The sequence below is a fragment of the Melanerpes formicivorus genome, unplaced genomic scaffold (genome assembly GCF_026170545.1).
Source record: "Melanerpes formicivorus ecotype bairdi unplaced genomic scaffold, bMelFor1.0.p_v2 SCAF_3, whole genome shotgun sequence".
NCBI classification, from domain to species: domain Eukaryota; kingdom Metazoa; phylum Chordata; class Aves; order Piciformes; family Picidae; genus Melanerpes; species Melanerpes formicivorus.
This window is the reverse complement of record NW_027142355.1, coordinates 3,930,481-3,949,277: the sequence shown is the minus strand read 5'-3', so window position 1 is coordinate 3,949,277 and position 18,797 is coordinate 3,930,481. Positions and strand designations below refer to the sequence as shown.

Genomic DNA, 18,797 nt, shown 5'->3' with positions numbered 1-18,797 from the left:
ATATAACAAATGACACTTGTCAAATCACAGTCCATAAGCAAAAGGAGGTTGGGAGGAGTACCATGACACTTTATGTATCTATTTTTAAAGAACCTCAAAAGCTTTCAAGTACTTTTGAATTTATAACTACTCAAATTGCAGAAACCCTGTGGTGCCAGATGACACATAAACACCACTGTTATGCCAAGGTTTATTATTGTAACAAACAGGATATACCTTCAAGTGCCCCTGTTCCAGCAGAATATTGCCATGATAGTGATTGTTAGACATCTGTTATGATAGTGGTTTAAAAAAATGAATCAGGATCATTCACATGTAAATTACTGGGTAATGAAAACTGAATAAACGCTGCCTTGGTGAGGCTCTCAGCCAAACGGCATCTTGCTCTCATGAGATTACCTCAGGCAAAAGAATTAACCATGTACAAAAGTGTATACGAGAACAAACATTCAGATATGAAATGCTTCTGAAACAACTCAGAATATTTTTTACTTCATAAAGCTCTTCACTAATCTTTGGCTGCTACAATATCAAGAGGGATTCAAGAAAGAATTGGAGTTTTACCCCTGGTTTAACTTTGTAGGGTTAACTTAGATCATTTAAGGGTTCTTTGACAAAATCTGTGATATTGTACGACTACTTTTTCTTTTTTTCCTTTCCTTTTTCTTTTCTCCCCCTTTAGTCCATTTGCCTTCATGCATCAGTATTTACAGATCAGGCTGACAGATGAATAGGCTGGCAGATAGAAAAAGGCACTTACATCAACATAGTTTGCATTAATGTAATCAGTCAGTTTTCCATCCTTTTCTGCAAGCTGTGCTAATTTAACCCTAGTGTGATCATCTGTAGTAAAAGAAGGAAGAAAATAAGTAATAAGCATAATTTTCAGCAAGAATGATATTCTTTTTCTAAGAAATCAATGGATTTTTACAACACTTGAGACTAGTACAGTAACAAACATAGATGAAGCATCCTGTGCTTGGATCAGTGTACGAATCAGATTAAAAATTCATGTTTGTAGAAAAATAAACTAACGAAGTCAAGGATTCAAGGGATTCACAATTTAGTTGCCTGGCACCTTGTGCCATTTTAGGTGCTGTGACATATTCCCTTCCATCCTCAAGCTGCTGCTTGTGAAGGGGCACAGGTCTTCTTTAAATCCTTTAAGTGTTGTGTCTGACAAGAGCTCTGCTCAAATGACAGCAGGCACCAGTGTTTAGGAAGTTATTCAAAATTAAAGAGAAAGAAGCCTAGGGAGTGAAGGGACCTTGGAGAAGCTGGTCAGCTCAAGAGCTTTAGCAGTGGCTGTCTTAGGGAGAGCTGAAGCTTTCTGTAGCCTGCATTGATTGTATGGACTGGAGGCTTGACACAATAGCGCAAGGTAATTCTTGCTACTTGCTCTGCCCTAGGATGCTTGACTACTGCTCTTTGATAACAAAGCTGCTGTGTTGGCACCTTTTGCATGATCTGGTACAAATAGAGTGGCAGAAGAAAATCCCTGACTTTCCTTCACTCTGGAGGAATGTTCAGCCAGGTGGAATGGGATTTCTTGCTGCTGGTTTACAATGCCTTTCATCAGATGGGGTAATGCTGCCTTTTTTTCTATTAAACTCTAGTAGCAATGGATGCTGAATGTATATTCAACATAGAGCTTCTTGTTACCAAAACAATGTTGAAATGCTACAGAGAGTTAAGAAAACTGTATTAATCCACCAAAGTGATCAAGAACCCAGAGGCAACAGCTTGAAAGAGAGATTAACTAAACTGAAAAGATGTGTTTTAGAAAAGCAAAATCTGAACTAGTCAAGAAGGGTGAGGCAATGGGAAAAAGTGTCCTGGCTAATGTAGTTGGTCAATTACGTCATGGCAGGGCACGATACAACTTAAACCCTGTACATTTGTATTTATATATGACAGGGATTGAGAAGCTCCTAGAGAGGATCAATCATCATTATTCTTGATCAAAGATGAATTAATTTTGGCAATCAAAACACTGCTTCTCTGGCTTTGTAATGGCATTATAATGAAATCTCCTAACTCCCTTTGGGTCATCACAGAAGCCATAAATATGTCTTGCTAACACATGCCTGTCGAAGCAGCAGAATGCCAGAGGACTAACTCGAGGAGATGTGAAAAACCATGCTAGTCCCTCCCAAGCATTTTGCTGAGCAGTAGCCAGAGCTTTCACAGTATGTTTTTACCTCTGATAACACATACACTTATACTTTAATTATGTCTTAAACAAACCAACAAATGATGAATTTACTTACAAGCAACGATGTTTATGTATCGATTCTTATTCTTGTTGTCAGGGTGATTAGAGCTGTCTGATGTAATACCTAGATCTACAGTACAGCTCTGTATTTCCTGAAAAAAAAACCCCAGTATGTCATACTTTAGTAAATATTAAGATACACAAAATGTCTTAAAACACCACAACTCAGCATGAAAAGAACCACAACCTTATGCCCAATTATCTATGATATTTTATAACTACTTCATTGCTAATAAAAAAAAAATAAAATGCAGTGAAAGAATTCCTTACCTGATAAAACTCTTTCAGTGTCTAATGAGGGAATGAATGCAAAAAAAGTAAAAAAAATCAAATTCCACAGCACAGAACAAATGGATAAAAGTGTTTATATAAGTTACAATTACTATATGGAAAACAGTTATGGTCATGCAATATATATATATATCCATAATAACAACATGCTAAATATTTTGACACAATCTTAAAGGAAACAAAAGGTAATTTTCTTGTTAAAATAGTGGGATCAGTTTTCTTATGTAGCTTTAATGTTAGACCTTAGGCTGGAGAAAGCCTATACTTATAAGCAACATCACTGACTTAACTTTAGCCAGATGATCTATGTTTTTAACTCTTAACTGAATTTGTTTCTGGTCCTTATAACTGCATTAGTTTCTCTGTGGAATGCTTTTGCTCTCTTTGTGTTCACTGTAGAACCTTCAGTAGATCAGGACAGCGTGATGCTCAGCCAGCCTCATGGCACTCTGAAGGACAGCATTACAGTCCTTAGTCTGCTGGCAGTTTGGCAATGACACCAATGTTTTCATCAAGGGAAAGGCTAAAGAAGACAGGCAGAAGGTCTATCAGACTCAAAGTTGTTTTGTTGTATTTCATTGATTAACTGACAGGAAACTCAAGCATTTATAAGGTCCACATTGTTAAGTAGGAAATATGTTGTCATCATTAAAAGTACCATAATAATGTTTCCCAGCACTTTTTAGGATTTATTTTAATTTTAATAATCTTCAGCTATTTATATCTCTCTCTCTCTCTGTGTGTGTGTGTGTGTGTGTGTGCAAAGTGGCTACCAGTCTGACAGTTAGATTTTAAATATGAGTTGGCTTATAGAAATATAAATAAAGACCCTGAACCACCTCTGTACTCTCCAAAAGTATTGCTGACTCCACAAAGACAATTACTATGTTTATTTTTTTTCCCCATAACTTTTAAGTTCTTCATCAGTAGAGGTAAGGCCAGGACACTAATTCTGGGTAATCTGTAAGGCCAAAAGGGATCTCCAAGAAACAATGAGGACACTGAGTTTTTTGTAATAGTTAAAAACAAGCAGGAAATATTTCAGATGGTACAGGTATAGCTCAGCAAGATGTACTGTACTTGCTCACTCCTTGGATCATGGCTGTAATTCAGGAGAACAATTTCAGGAAAAGAACAATTTTGGATAAACACTTTGATTTCTATATTGCCATCCCCAGTAAAGGTGAAAGAACATTGTTGTTACTGCATTTACACAGAGTCCTTCGACATCTGCTCTTATTAACAGTTGTCTAGCTGGAGCCCAGTCCTGCCAGTGCATGTGCACATGCATAATGTGAACATGGACTGGACATGCACAAGTATTTACAAGTTTGGTCCCACAACCAGGTGAGTATTCTGAATGCCAAATGAATTGGAGAAGATGAGGACAGTGAATGAAATCGAATTTTTAGTCCACTAGAACACAATATACTGGCTAGGGAACCAAGAACAAACCCAAAAGATGCAAACCCATGATTTACTTATTTTTTTAAAGAAATTATTTTCAGTACTGTTGGCTTTGAGGAGGAATATTAGAATCATATTTTAGACTAATAGACATCCGTTAAAAAACTCATTTCCATTTCCAGTGGCTGATTTTGTTGCAAATTACTTGTCAAAAATTTTTCAGGGCACATTTAATTCCAGAGTTTGAGTTTATAATGTTCATTTTATGTGACTTAAATTAGACCATACCTCATTTTTAAACTGCTTCTAATGCACACGAATGTGAAAACCAATATACTTCATTAGTTACATCATGGTGACAGTAAACATTGTATCCTGAGAGCATATGCTCCAAAAATTTGAAAGACTGCTTATGAACCATATACTTTAGGAAAGGGACTGTCAAGCTTTCACTACAACATTAGCTCCCCTGTTAATCAGAAATCTTGATGTGCTATTACTTCATAGATTCACAGAACCAATAAGGTTGGAAAAGATCTCAAGGATCATCTGCTTTTCTCCTCTGTAAAAGGGAAAAACAAATGTGGGGTAGCTTCTGCAAAATTCAACTCACATTAGTGTTGGAAAAGCTTTAAGTCTATGTCTGCATCTGATAAACCACAGAGACTGTATTATCTTTGCAAAGTTTACTCACACAATCACTCAGTGTTCCACCACAGTGATAAGCATTCCTATTTGCATCCCAGTCCTGCTTGCTTTCATACAGCTCCCTAGTCTTTATGCATAAGCAGCCCTTACAGGGCTCACAGTACTCATATTTACAAGAATTGGTGAAATTGGTCCCCAGGTCAGAATGCATTGTCCAGTTCTTTGTTTCCAGGCATTTAAACTAAACATTATTTGTATATACTAAGAAGAAAGATGACATCATAAAGTCATACCTCAAATTCTTCAGAAAAACCATTACTTGCATGTAAATCTGCAACATGTTTTGGAAAATGCTTTATTGGAATTGCTCCAACATCATCTTAGGGGTGGGAAAAGACAAAAAATATATTTATGAAGAATAAAAAGCCAGTGAGATATATAAAGAAGTTTCTATGTAGGCAATCCACACAACATCCTGAAATAAAATCTTTGGCAAGAACTTTGGATATACAACTCCCACAAAAATAAAAGCATCCTTTAAGGTCATTAACATTGCTAAAATAAACATCTAACACTTACAGATTTCTAAATGACTGTTTGGAAAGGAAATATAGAAAATGCCTTGCTAGGTTTTGCTTTGTCTGCAACACGCTGAGCTTGCCTGTGAATTGAAGAGCACTCAAAACTCCCTGTGAAGTCATGGGGAAGAAGGAGGATTAGCAGTTTGCAACAAGATATTCAAAAGAAGAGGGTTGTAGCAGAGCTCTGAATAATACTCATAAAGAATGAATGATCAGGCAGAGTTGCCTGAGTGCTCTAGGCTGCTTGGTATTGCACTGTGGCTCTAATACAGTACATGGGCTAGCTACATAGTCTCAAGCCTACTCAGATAAGTAGCATTATGTCAGCAGCATAATATTGACTGATGTGCTCTATGTTTGCTTTGGTATCCAAAGGAAACAACAACTTTTTTCCTTTTTTTCTTTTTTCTTTTTCCTTTTATTTTTGCCCCTGTTAATATTTTACTGCATTAGTGAGCACTTCCAGGAGGGAATTTTTCCCCCTTATTCTCCCCAGGATTCCATGATTATGTACTGATAATAATCGTATGTCTGATCCTGGAAATACTGACTGCATATTTCCACGTCAGGCTTTATTCTTCATGTTTTAAGTGAGAATTTTAATACTTTGTAGATAGCCACTACTACATTCTCAAGCAACATGTGTGATTCATGCAACTTCTGATTCCTGCTAGTGAGTTTGAAGTTTCCACCTGATATTTATATTTCAGGACAACTGAAATATACTTTATTTTTTGACTTTATACAAATACAAAACCCAAACCCAAACCAAAACCAAAACCAAAGCCAACCAAACAAACCCCCCGCACTTGTGTAGAACATTCATTAGGGATCATATAAAAACCCTTTGGGACTTCAATTCTTCCCCTTCTTGCAAATATGCTGTGTAAAGAAAGTAATCTCTTCTGTTAATTACCTGCTAAAAGATGACATTATTTTTGCTAATTTTTGATCCAAGGAATAATTCTGTTGTTTTGGTGGGGTTTTACTTAAGCCTTTCATGGATTAAAAGTATGTTTATTTCACAATTTCTAATTTCATCACTCTGTCATATGAAAAAGAACTGTCAAGAAGATTGAATAAGGATCTGTAATTTACCTCAATAACATTGGGCCACCTAACAGCTTTAGCTTTCAGTTATCAAGACCTTGGTGATTTGTATTGAGATCAGTCTGGTCTTCCACTTAGATGAACAGATCTGAATATAAAAAGTGAATTTATCTAGTCATGACTATGAGAAGCTGAAGAAATGTGTAACACTATCTTCATACTTTGGAGATGAAACTTGGCATATTCTAAAGATATGCAAACAAAAACAGAAGGGAAAGCAAGTGACCCTAAGAGCTAGGACACTGAGGGAGAAAGAGAGCTCAGGACTGGCATAATTAGTTTTATTTCCTTGCTAACCTCCCAATGCACTTTTGACTCCAGGAACCTATTTTACACTTGGATGGTGGCTATCACTTGAAACTACTTAAAGGTGGAGAGAGGATCCTAATATTATCTTGTAATTCATTACTTGTTCTGAATGCATCTTTGAATTATGCTGTGAAGTGCCAGGGCTTTTTTTTTTTCTGTGAATAACTGCAATTCTACTATCTCCACCAATGAAAACCCATAAGGGAAAAACATAATATATAATGAGATATGTGGAGTGAGCTTTTAGTCACAGTTACAATAAAAAATTAAACGTAGCTGTTACAAAATGCTCTTCCTGCTCTACTCTCTGTGTCAGTGCTGTATCACAGCTAGTCTCAATTGTTCTAAAATTACAGTGCTGAAACACTTATGCAATAGAAAACACAAAAACTGTTCACTTGATTTCTGTTGCACATGAGATAAACCAAAAATATTTCCTCGGTGCTTGCAGCTCTTTCCAGGCAATATTTTATGTATCTTTCAGTCACTTAGAACTACTTTTCAATTTAAGTAAGTATTTATCAGTATTTCGAAAGAAAACCTCTAGCACCAAGCCACACATTTTTAAGCACTTGGAATAGCTGTAAGTGCAATTATCTTATGACAATGGAACACATTATTCTCAGGTGGGTTAGTCCCTGTTTGAGTTGAGGGAGCAAAGGCTTGGCAGTCTGGGCAGGCACAAATAATTTGTTTTGCCTGTGTCCATGAGAGGGAAAATTGTTTTCTTAAAGCCTTAGCACTTTGATGAAAAAAGTCATGAGATAATCTAGCTTGAGATGAAATCTGAGGTGTTGGAGAGAGATGCACAGGTAATATAAGTGCATCTGTGAGTGCATTTCCTTCTGTAATGAATCCTGAAAGATTTGTATGACTTCTTATATGCATAACACAAAAAGGATGTTCTCTGAATGCTAATAAATTCCATAAATTTTGAAACAAGAAAAATAATTGTTCATTTGAAACAGGGTCTGTGGCACATGAGAGAAACCAAAAATATCTCCTCAGTGCTTGCAGCTCTTTCCAGGCACTATTTTATGCATCTTTCAGTCACTTAAAAATACTTTTCAATTTAAGTGAGTATTTATCAGCATTTCAAAAGAAAACCTCTAGCACCAAACCACACATTTTTAAGCACTTGGAATAGCTGTAAGTGCAATTATCTTATGTCAATGGAAAACACTATTTCTCTGAGGAGAGATGGCCAGGAAAAACTGCGAGAAAATTATATTGTTGTACTGTAATATAGTCAGTGACACAGGATAAGAGCCATTGCCACCAGACATTCAGGTATAATCAGGCAATAACCCAGCCTATTAGAGATTTAGAAAAAACCCAATAGCAATCTATATAAGAAGCATTTAAAGATGCCTACAATTCAGTTATCACATAGTCTAATATTTAGGATTTGCCTAATTAAATGTGTTTCCTAATTATCTACATGAGGACTGAGGTTGTTTCCTTTACCTATTCCAGGGGAACCTTTTCCCCTGCTGTGCAAGAGCAGTTCACGTTACTTGTGGAGCAAAGGTATCCTTTTCTCATTGGTGAAAATGATCTGCTGTAGAATTAATCTATTTAAAATACTTTCCATTCTACTTGGATTGAGAAAGCTGGGAGGACTACACATGCTCCTCCGATACTCTTTGAGGAGGAAAGAAAACAAATGGTTATCCAAATAATTGTGGTCGACATTGAACCAAAAGATGCTAATAATATCTTTTTCTTTCTTTCTTTCTTTCTTTCTTTCTTTCTTTCTTTCTTTCTTTCTTTCTTTCTTTCTTTCTTTCTTTCTTTCTTTCTTTCTTTCTTTGAGAAGATCACAGAGAGCTTTACCAATAGTAATTATGCTAGTAAAAATCTGCAACTTAAAGAAAAGTTTGTTATTGCAAATAAAAGGCAGATAGATGAAGCATATATTGGTCCTGCTGGTAAAAAGAATAGGTCATGTTCCACACAGACGTGACAAATGTAATGAAACCAGAAATACAGCAGAATATGTTGCTGGTGTAATCCTCTGTTTTGCAACACTGAACTAAAGCTTTTTAATATGGCTCAGATGGCTACACTACCAGCCCATGAGGCTACATCTCTGACAGCCAGAAAGCACAATCTGTCTTTGAGGCAACCCTGTAAGGTGAGGATTTATCTTCTATGTTACCTACAGGAAAGAATATTAGTAACGCCAGCATCTGCTTACATCAAGTGTACATATGTTTGTTAGTACATGAAAGCATAAATCTCTCTTGTACAGAAGTTACAGTATGTGAGGAATTCATACAGACACATACAAAGCAGCAGCTTCCAATAGCTAATATCAATCCACAGAACAATTGACAAAAAATACCTGAGACAGGGAAGATTGGAGCTGGGGGAGCAGAAATCACTCGAGGTGATGTATTGTCTTCTAAATAAAAGTGAGCAGTCTGGAAACATTTCCTAGAGGGGAAGAAACAGAAGTAAATATTGGGAAAAAAAATATATTATCTGAGATCTTTTGACATTCTGGCATTATTTAGTAAGAAAAACAACCCCACTCCTTAGAAACCCAGTTTTCATAGAGTGTTGAATACTACTGCATAATAGAAATATTCCCCAACACAGCTCCAAAGTATGCATGCAAACTGAAGATACTACATCAACTCAGCCTAATACATAGTTCATGCATCTTTACCTATACCACAGGCAGAAGACAGAGCACACACCAGACATACTACTGAAAGCTGAAATAGGAACTCGGCATCAGGAACTATTGTAGATGCTGCACAACAATTCCAAGTGTAAAAAAAATGTCATTATCTTCCTTTCTTATTCAAATTCATACCCATAATTACTGCCCCCTTTCATGTGATTAAACTAGCCTGAAGTTGGAGCAGTGTACAAGATCAGTCCTGGCAATTCATTGACAGACCATACTGCAGGCAGTAAATGCAGTAAAAGACAATATGCTCTGTAATGGACAAAATAGTGGCTCTGGAACTACTATGAAGAGGGCTAAACAATTTGTTTCATAATGTAATCACAGCACCTAGGGACGTCTTAACCAAGGAGGACTTCCTGAAGTTGACAGACAGGAATAGGGGAATTTGTAATTCCAGGAGATGCTAACTTTGTTGCAAAAGCATTGAAACATGAATGCAAATGGACTCAACTTTACCTATGACCCACGTTATTTGTATCTGTGCTGTAATCCAGATGTGAAGATAATAAGAGTAGCATCTGTTAAGAGTCTAAGCTATTAAAGCGACTAAATAACCAACTGCTGCTGTAAGCATTGCAAAGCCTCCTTAATTAAAAAAATCTCCATATGATTAGATATGCTAATATCAATCTTTACTTCGGGTCACTTAATCTATTTGAAATATTATTTACTAATCATTACAAGGAAATATATGCATCAGGAAAATATTAATCATTTTTCCATTACAAGATTCTACTTCTTCCAAGCTGTTGGCTGAAACAATTGTGTGACCATTTGCTCACTTGGGCAATCACTGCTATTTTAAATTCTTCTATATTGTTCCTGAATTGCTGCACCTCATATAATTGCTATAATCAAATAAGACAGTTTGAAGCTACTTGGTAAACTAGGGAATATTTGGATGCTGTCATGCTTTCCAGAACCCTTTGCTAAGCTTAGTTGAATGAAGCCCATAATTTCAGAATGTGTTGGGAATTTTCTGTCTGTGTACAATGCAGATTCTCTTAAAACAAAAAGACAAGTGGACAGCTACATCAAAGGGAAGACTGCGGCATGTAAAATAGTTCTGGTGATTCACTGGATTATTCAGTTTGGAGTCCAGATAGAATGTGTCCAGAGAAGGGCAACAAAGCTTGGGAGGGGTTTGGAGCACAGCCCTGTGAGGAGAGGCTGAGGGAGCTGGGGTTGCTTAGCTTGGAGAAAAGGAGGCTCAGGGGAGACCTTAGTGCTGTCTACAACTCCCCGAAGGGAGGTTGTAGCCAGGTGGGGGCTGGTCTCTTCTCCCAGGCAACCAGCACCAGAACAAGAGGACACAGTCGCAAGCTGTGCCAGGGAAGGTTTAGGCTGGATGTTAGGAAGAAGTTCTTCATAGAAAGAGTGATTGGCTATTGGAATGGGCTGCCCAGGGAGGTGGTGGAGTCACCAGCCCTGGAAGTACTTAGGAAGAGACTGGATGGGGTGCTTGGTGCCATGGTTTAGTTGCTTAGATAGTGTTGGATGATAGGTTGGACTTGATGATCTTGAAGGTCTCTTCCAACCTGGTTAATTCTATTCTATTCTATTCTATTCTATTCTATTCTATTCTATTCTATTCTATTCTATTCTATTCTATTCTATTCTATTCTTATTCTTATTCTTATTCTATTCTATTCTATTCTATTCTATTCTATTCTATTCTATTCTTTAAAAGCCTACTTGCGGTGTTCACAGAAGAACTTTGGCTTTGTATGATATGTTTGGAGTAAGGCTATCTATTATGTAGTTAGTTTTACTTAGGAATGGCAGTTTTGGGCACAGACCAAGAACATGTTCAGAATGTGCTTGGGAACCCCTCTGTAGAGGCTCTAGCTTGACCATTTGATAGTTCCTGGCTTCTGAGGTGAGAGAGGCTGTCTCAACGTTACTCTTAGGACTGCATGTGCCATATCTCAGAGAGGTCGGCAAGTATCAAAATACTTCAAGCCATTGAACATGTTTGGAAAGTGCCACTGCCTGCTGGGCACAGAGAATGCTGATGCACTGTGTTTATTAAAAACAGCACCACCCCAAACATGTCAACCAGCCTGACACTAAGCTCTAAATAATAACAAGAAAATGTCCTCACTCTACTGCCTACTGCTTATGGACAATGAGTGTAAATAAAGTTAATGGATGGAGTTTTGCTACCTCCTTGCTTGAGAGGAGACTGAGCTAAAAAGAATTTAATTAGCATCATGGCTTTCACATATAAGGCACTACTTTGAATATCCTTATAATATGCTATACATTCACTAGCCCTCACTGAGCCACTGTATCTCTAATCTTTAACAATTTAATTGTGGTTGAAAATAAATTACACCCTTAGCACGTTTGTGAGACAAATTCGTGGCAGTTGACTTAACCTGTAATAAGACTCATAAATAGGCACTCCATCTGCTTCTGCACCAGCAGTGAAAGCCTTCATGACTAAAGCTAATGCTAATAACCATGTCTCATTATCACTTGTTGTTAATGAAAAAAGTGATGACTATTTCAAACTTCCAGACAAAGGTCCCATCACTCAATGTTAACCTGATTATTTAATTTACACCTTTCATCACAGCGTTTAGATCTTCAACCTAAAACTGTTATTTTTAATTTAGAGACTGCACCTCTTTGAACACACTTTAAATATGGCGACACTGCTAAACCAGTGAATTAATTAGAGTGTCTGTATTTGCACAGGAAGGCATACAGCAGCAGCTCTTTGGTTTAACAGAAGGGATATTGCATCTGAATGAACACTTAAATGGGAACTACGTGGGACTAGACTACAGAGGATGTAATTTTTCTGGCATGTTGGACCTTGGCTGAGGATATGTGCTGCCTACTTCTCCCCTGGGGCAGGGACTGATTAGAACTTGACTGGGGCTGTCACAGAGGCAGGACACACAGCATGATGCTGTGTGCATGCGAGTGAGCATGTGTGCAAAGTGTTCACTGCTCCTGATGGCTGAGGAAGGGAGCTGAACCTCGGAAGTCATCTCTGACAGGATGGGTTTTCACATCCACTGCTCAGCCAGAATACTCTTAGAGGCACAATTACTTCTTCCTCTGCTAATTTCAGGGTATTGTCAATTTCAGAATTTCATGCTCTTGCAAGATCTTCCACAAGGTATTCTCAAATACTTATTAGAATTTATTTTAAATGGTTCTGTTGTTGAAAGATTTGATGGATCCAAAGGATCTTTAAATGGATCTTCAATGGATCCAATGATTCCAGTTATTCCACTTTAAATGTCTCCAACTATTTTTTAAGTGTTTACAGAAGAGTTCACAGAATCACCAAGGTTGGAAGAGACCTAGAAGATCATCAAGTCCAACCTGTCACCACAGACCTCACGACTAAACAATGGCACCAAGTGCCACATCCAATCCCCTCTTGAACACCTCCAGGGATGGTGACTCCACCACCTCCCTAGGCAGCCCTTTCTAACAGCTAACAACTCTCCCTGTGAAGAACTTTCTCCTCACCTCAAGCCTAAACTTCCCCTGGCACAGCTTGAGACTGTGTCCTCTTGTTCTGGTGCTGGTTGCCTGGGAGAAGAGACCAACCCCCTCCTGGCTACAACCACCTTCCAGGCAGTTGTAGAGAGCAATAAGGTTTCCCCTGAGCCTCCTCTTCTCCAGGCTAAACAATCCCAGCTCCATCAGCCTCTCCTCGTAGGGCTTGTGCTCAAGACCTCTCCCCAGCCTCATTGCCCTTCCCTGGACACATTCAAGTGTCTCAGTGTCCTTCTTAAACTGAGGGGCCCAGAACTGAACACAGTACTCCAGGTGTGGCCTAACCAGTGCTGAGTACAGGGGCACAATGACTTCCCTGCTCCTGTTGGCCACACGATTCTTGATGCAGGCCAGGATGCCATTGGCCTTTTTGGCCACCTGGGCACACTGCTGGCTCATGTTCAGGATGACTCATGCTCAGATCTCATGTTACCACCTGAGATTCTGTTTTGAATTTGATGTCACATAGCTGAGAAGCTTGTCCTTCATAGATAGACGAATGTGGCCTTTTTAATATTAAATCTGTTTTTCAAGTGTCTCTGCACATGAGAGCTTAACTATTCTTAGGGTTCTCATCTATAAGACAGGACTGGGCATCAGATCAAATCATGGATAAGAAAATGAGCAGTCTCTGACATCTGTGTTTCAAAGATGTAGGGTGGTAGAGGAAAGTTAAAATAAAGTCTCAAGTTGTGCCAAGGGAATTTTGGGCCTGAGGTGAGGAGAATGAGTAATTTGCCATTGGAATGGGCTGCCCAGGGAGGTGGTGGAGTCACCATCCCTGGAGGTATTCAAAAGGGGATTGGATGTGGCACTTGAAGCCATGGTTTAGTTAGTCATGAGGTGTTGGGTGATAGCTTGGACTTGATGATCTCTGAGGTCTTTTCCAAACTTGTTGATTCTATGATTCTATGAAATGACTATTTGAGATATTGTGAGTCATAGGGTTGGTTGCTGTCATGTAACTTTGTGAGGTTTCATGATAGCCAGATGATACTCAATGTGTCTACAGACATAAATGTAGCTGGAACTGCATTAGCAGTTTGTTGCTCACATTATTAGAGCAAGCCTCATACTGAGATTCACACGTGTTTCTTGAAAAAGCATTTGAACTGTACAACTCTCACTAACAACTGTTACCAGCTTACTATTTTCCAAGTTCTTATCATAACCATCATAAAAATAGATCTGCACAAATAGCCTGACATTTCTTCCTATGCATTATTTCCCCATGTTTATTTTTATCAATCAGTTCTGTGAACTATTCCAAAGCAGCACACGTGCATAAGCAGTTTCCACTATATTATACATTGGCACAGAGACACATTCCATTTCGGTCACCTTATAGCAGACAGGGTTAATTCAGCAAATGAGGATGATGAAGCCATCCAGAAATGAAAAGAACAGACAGAGGAGATTCAAACATCCCTGCTGTATTTCTGCTGCAAAGACACTGTCAAGTAAATAGATTCTGAGAGAGACAGATAGATTCTAGATTGATGTGGACAGAAAATTCTCTCTAAAGCTGTAAAACTACTCCTATCTGGAGTATTCAAGGCTATTAAATGGGCAAAAGAATCTCCTTTTTTATTCCACTGTAATCTTAATCATGCTGAAGAAATGAAAGGAAAAGGACATTGCCTGAAAAATGGCTTGAATTACAAAAGAAGTGATAAAGAGAACTGGAGCAATTCAAAATAGTGTATTTTCCTATCTCCGACAATACTGGCATTAAAAGTTTTCATCCCTGTCAGAGAAATGAGTGTTTTGATCACAAAAAGACTGAAACTGTGCCTAATGAGATAGTGAAGAGACTGGGGAATTTCCTCAAGTGCTGATTAACATTTTAATGTAAAAAAAAAAACACAACACCCCAAAACCCAAACAACAGATGGTACGGAATTATTTTTTCTGATACAAGTCATTCAAATGAAGAGCAAAATAATTTTGCCTGTTTTTTTTTTTTTAGCCTTGAGTAACTGGAACTTGTTGCTCCTGGTAGAGAGCATTTTCCCACCAAATAATGCACACCTCTTGTGTATTATACACACCTTCTACATATTAAAACTGGGAGATAATAGTGAAAATAACTTCAAGCACTATTTGTTCAAATATCCAGCCAGGATATACCAATGCAATTTTTGCTTAGTACTATTGCCAAAGTAATCTTCTGCAAGCCTAAACTTTTTCTGAAGCTGAATAAGTGATAATAATTTGAATAAGTGATAATAATTTGTCCATATAAAAAATAACAGCCACTGACAGTTTACATCCATTATTTAAAAATAAACTAAATCTAACTATGAAGATTCTTACAGATTTTATACTAATATTTTTCCAGGCTTAATAAAAGCTGCATAGCAATGAAGCTCGTGTTCTGATTTTTCCCAGTCTTTAGAAAGAGACGAGGGTCTTGATACCATTAAAAAAGGGCCATGAATTCCTACCCACAATACATACTCTTTATGCTTCATTCCTCTGAAATAAGAAACATGCTACTGGTGTTATCATAATGCCAAGGAAATTTTCTTGAGGATTAACAAAAAAAGAGCTCCACATTTTATTTTGTAGTACACAAGAAATACAGCAAAGATTAAATTCAAGGCAAGAAGATATTGCCCTTAACGGGATTTTTGCTTTATTTTGAAAGGCCCACGTTACAGAATTGTTCATTCCTAGAGAAAGAATACAAAATGAGCACAATGTTATTTGACAAAAACAAGCTTGTAACGTGTAGGATTACTAGAACTCCACTGTGCAAATCTGGGTCTTAAAATAGATGGAGTCCCTTGGCAAATGGAAAGGATTTCAAATACTGTTTAGCATCAGGGATGAAACCCTTTGCAAGACAAATATGACCTTTCAGGTTGCATAACATGAAAGACAGGAAAAGGTTCTCAATATGAAAATGGTTAGCTAGAAACCTTGTGATGGACAGTATAATCATCTTGGCTTTGGTGTTTGATGATCCGTTGGACATAATGATCTTGAAGGTCTCCTCCAACCTGGTCTATTCTATTCTATTCTATTCTATTCTATTCTATTCTATTCTATTCTATTCTATTTATTCTGTTCTATCCAGCTAGACATGAATTAAGAAATTAGTTGTTCAATTATATACTTTGGAAAGGAGAAATCTTACTGAAAATTCATAGCTCAGAAGTGTCTTTGATTGTGCCAAAGGTTGGATGACTCACTAGCACATTGCCTGGAAAAAAAGAATCTCAAACTCAAATCCTTAAGCCTACTCTCTACAGAGACAGGATATACTCTGTCCCCATGTGGGACTTACTCTGCTTGGCTGATAGAAAACCTCTGTCGGGTGACTAGAAAAGTCAATAAGTACAATCCTGACATCAGAGCCTAGAAATTGCAGTAGTCGGCAGCTTGGAAAGGGCAGTTTGGGGTTCTAGTTCTTGATTCTTCGCTTTTATACATTTTAGGTTAAGCCGACTTGAGTATGAAAAATGAAAAAATAAAAGAGACAATAATAAATGAAAGATTAAAAAGCTCTGCAAACATCTGTGAGAGTTTAGGGCCTTCCTTCTCCTTTGTTTGCACAGCTCTTGGAAGAGCAAAGTCCTGTTTCTTCCTGCTAGTTTATGTGTTAGCACTGCAGAAGCGACACCAAACAGCAAGAATCTCCATGGCAAGAAGTTTTCCAGTTTATTTTTCTGAACCACCACTGCATTTCCTCCCTGGCAACCTGCACACTTGAGAAAGTGTTATGGTTGTGCACGAATTTTGAAAGCCCTATGACAGCTTAAGCAGACATATCTCTGGCTTTATCTGGAACCAATAAAACAGAGTCAAAGGCTTGAGAACTGCCACATGCTGTCAACATGGTGAATTAGATCCCTAGTATGCTTTTAGCTCAGGCCAATTTACATTATTACACACAGTGCTTGACAAAGTTTGGAGTTAGCACAGGGCAAAGACCATTCCCAGTAGGTGGACGTGAAGGCAGCCACTCTGTATTTTTCCCTGTAAGGGAAGAGACTCCAGCCGTATGTAAGAGACCTGTACTATGCCAGCTAGTCTTGTTCTATTTCACAATACAGATACAGTTTTTATCCTGAGTGGTTTTTGCTAACATGACTTACAGCTACCACACCTCCTTAGCCTAATGTTTTTTTCTTACTGTCTTACCAATTTATTAAGTTACAAAGAAACAGTCTCGTAAGGGAACCTGATGTGGCACTTGGTTGCCATGGTTTAGTAGTCATGAGGTGTTGTGTGACAGGTTGGACTTGATCTTTGAGGTCTCTTCCAACTTTATTGATTCTATGATTCTATGATTCTATGTGAATAGAACGGAAGAGAAAAGAGAGAAGAGAAGAGGAAGAGAAGAGAAGAGAAGAGAAAGAGAAGAAGAGAAGAGAAGAGAAGAGAAGAGAAGAGAAGAGAAGAGAAGAGAAGAGAAGAGAAGAGAAGAAGAGAAGAAGAAGAGAAGAGAAGAGAAGAGAAGAGAAGAAGGAAGAGAAGAGGAAGAGAAGAGAAGAGAAGAGAAGAGAAGAGAAGAGAAGAGAAGAGAAGAGAAGAGAAGAGAAAGAGAAGAATAGCTTAAAATTGGAAGGCTCCTTCTACACTGATCTCATTGAACTACCCTGCAGTGAATGGTAACTAACTAGATGAGGTTGCCTGGAAGTCACTTGGCTTCTAGGCATTAATAAACTCAAGTGATAGTTTACTAAAATCTCTCATATGGAAATAAAATATTTGCAATGGTTCAACCCTCTGCAACCCAAAAGAATTGCAGCTGAGCATTTCGGACAAAAATAACCACCTTATTTTACCAGCTTTGTGTCACTGCAGCACAGGGAATAATAGGAAGATGTGGTGAGAGAAAAGATCCAGTCTCCCTCCTGTAAACCAACTCAATATTGTCATCACATTTTTTCAAATCAAGAGCTCTTTAGAACTGAGAAAAAACCCCACCAAAACCAACCGAAAAACAACTTACCTCCAGTATATGAGAATACCCACAAGAATCACTAGACAGATAAAAGTCAGGGCTGATACGACCACAAGTGGTATAACTGTCTTCTTCTCTGATTCCAGACTCTCAGCTAGACCGATACGAGACTCATGGCTACTATTACTTGCCTCTGCAGTCAGAGAAAATTGAAACATTCCATGTTTAAATTCTGAGAAATGCACAACACATGTGAATGTGTCTTATAATGAGCCTACTTAATATCACTTACCTGTATTGCTTACTATGCCCTTCAGAAAGTGTATACATTTGCAAACCAGCTTACAGAAAATAAGCAGATAGAAGGTAAAGCAAAGTGTTCAAGCTTAGGTGACTCAGCCTTCCAGCAGTGGAGACTTCTCTTTGTAAGAATAGCAGATTGGTGTTAAAATATAGAAGAAAGTAATTTATTTTCATCTGTTTATTAGCTGAAAGCCAACTGAGTTAAGGAATCTGAATATATAATGTTGGAATGTGTAATAATATTTTGTTGTTTAACTGTCACTCATATTAGCGCTGGCTAATATGGCTAAAATTGCCTTTCTTTTCTAATCTGGCTAACATTTTCTTAAAATAGCCCCTATGAACTTCCCCAATTGCAGCCAAGCTTTGGCATTTTAATGCATTGCCCATTCTGCAACTTGCCATCTAGACACATTCTGCCTCCCCCGACTATACTGCAGCCAGAATTAAATTGCCTCTCCCTGTATTTACAGGTGATCCAACTTATTTACATATTGTCTTGATGTCACGTTTCTGTCAGCCTTGTAATGATGAATGACAGGAATATTTGGGCACAGGAATCTGTGTGAAGATCAAAATAATGTTTTCTAATCTCACTAAGTAAGGGAAGATGATGAGACCAATCCTGGATTTTTAGCTTTGTCACATCTCCAGAAGTAAACAACACCTTTAAACTGACTTTGAGGCAAAATAACATTCTTTTCAATGTGTGAGTTAAAACACAGAAATAAGCAC

At 37.9% G+C, this 18,797-nt stretch overlaps 1 protein-coding gene across 5 annotated transcripts in view; it reads right to left on the bottom strand.

Annotated features, from left to right (window-relative positions):
* PTPRZ1 (protein tyrosine phosphatase receptor type Z1) overlaps nt 1-18,797 on the bottom strand; it is a 156,516-nt gene that overhangs the window by 22,022 nt on the left and 115,697 nt on the right. For 3 of the 5 annotated variants that reach the window (XM_068165193.1, XM_068165203.1, XM_068165208.1), the window contains exons 13-17: nt 17,808-17,952; nt 8,969-9,060; nt 4,915-5,000; nt 2,271-2,367; nt 761-843 (exon numbers count right to left, since the gene is read on the bottom strand). In XM_068165193.1, the coding sequence (XP_068021294.1) occupies nt 761-843; nt 2,271-2,367; nt 4,915-5,000; nt 8,969-9,060; nt 17,808-17,952 (503 nt within the window). Of the gene's footprint in view, nt 1-760; nt 844-2,270; nt 2,368-2,545; nt 2,567-4,914; nt 5,001-8,968; nt 9,061-17,807; nt 17,953-18,797 lie in introns of all 5 variants that reach the window. The other 2 variants (XM_068165185.1, XM_068165199.1) reach the window with 1 other exon arrangement.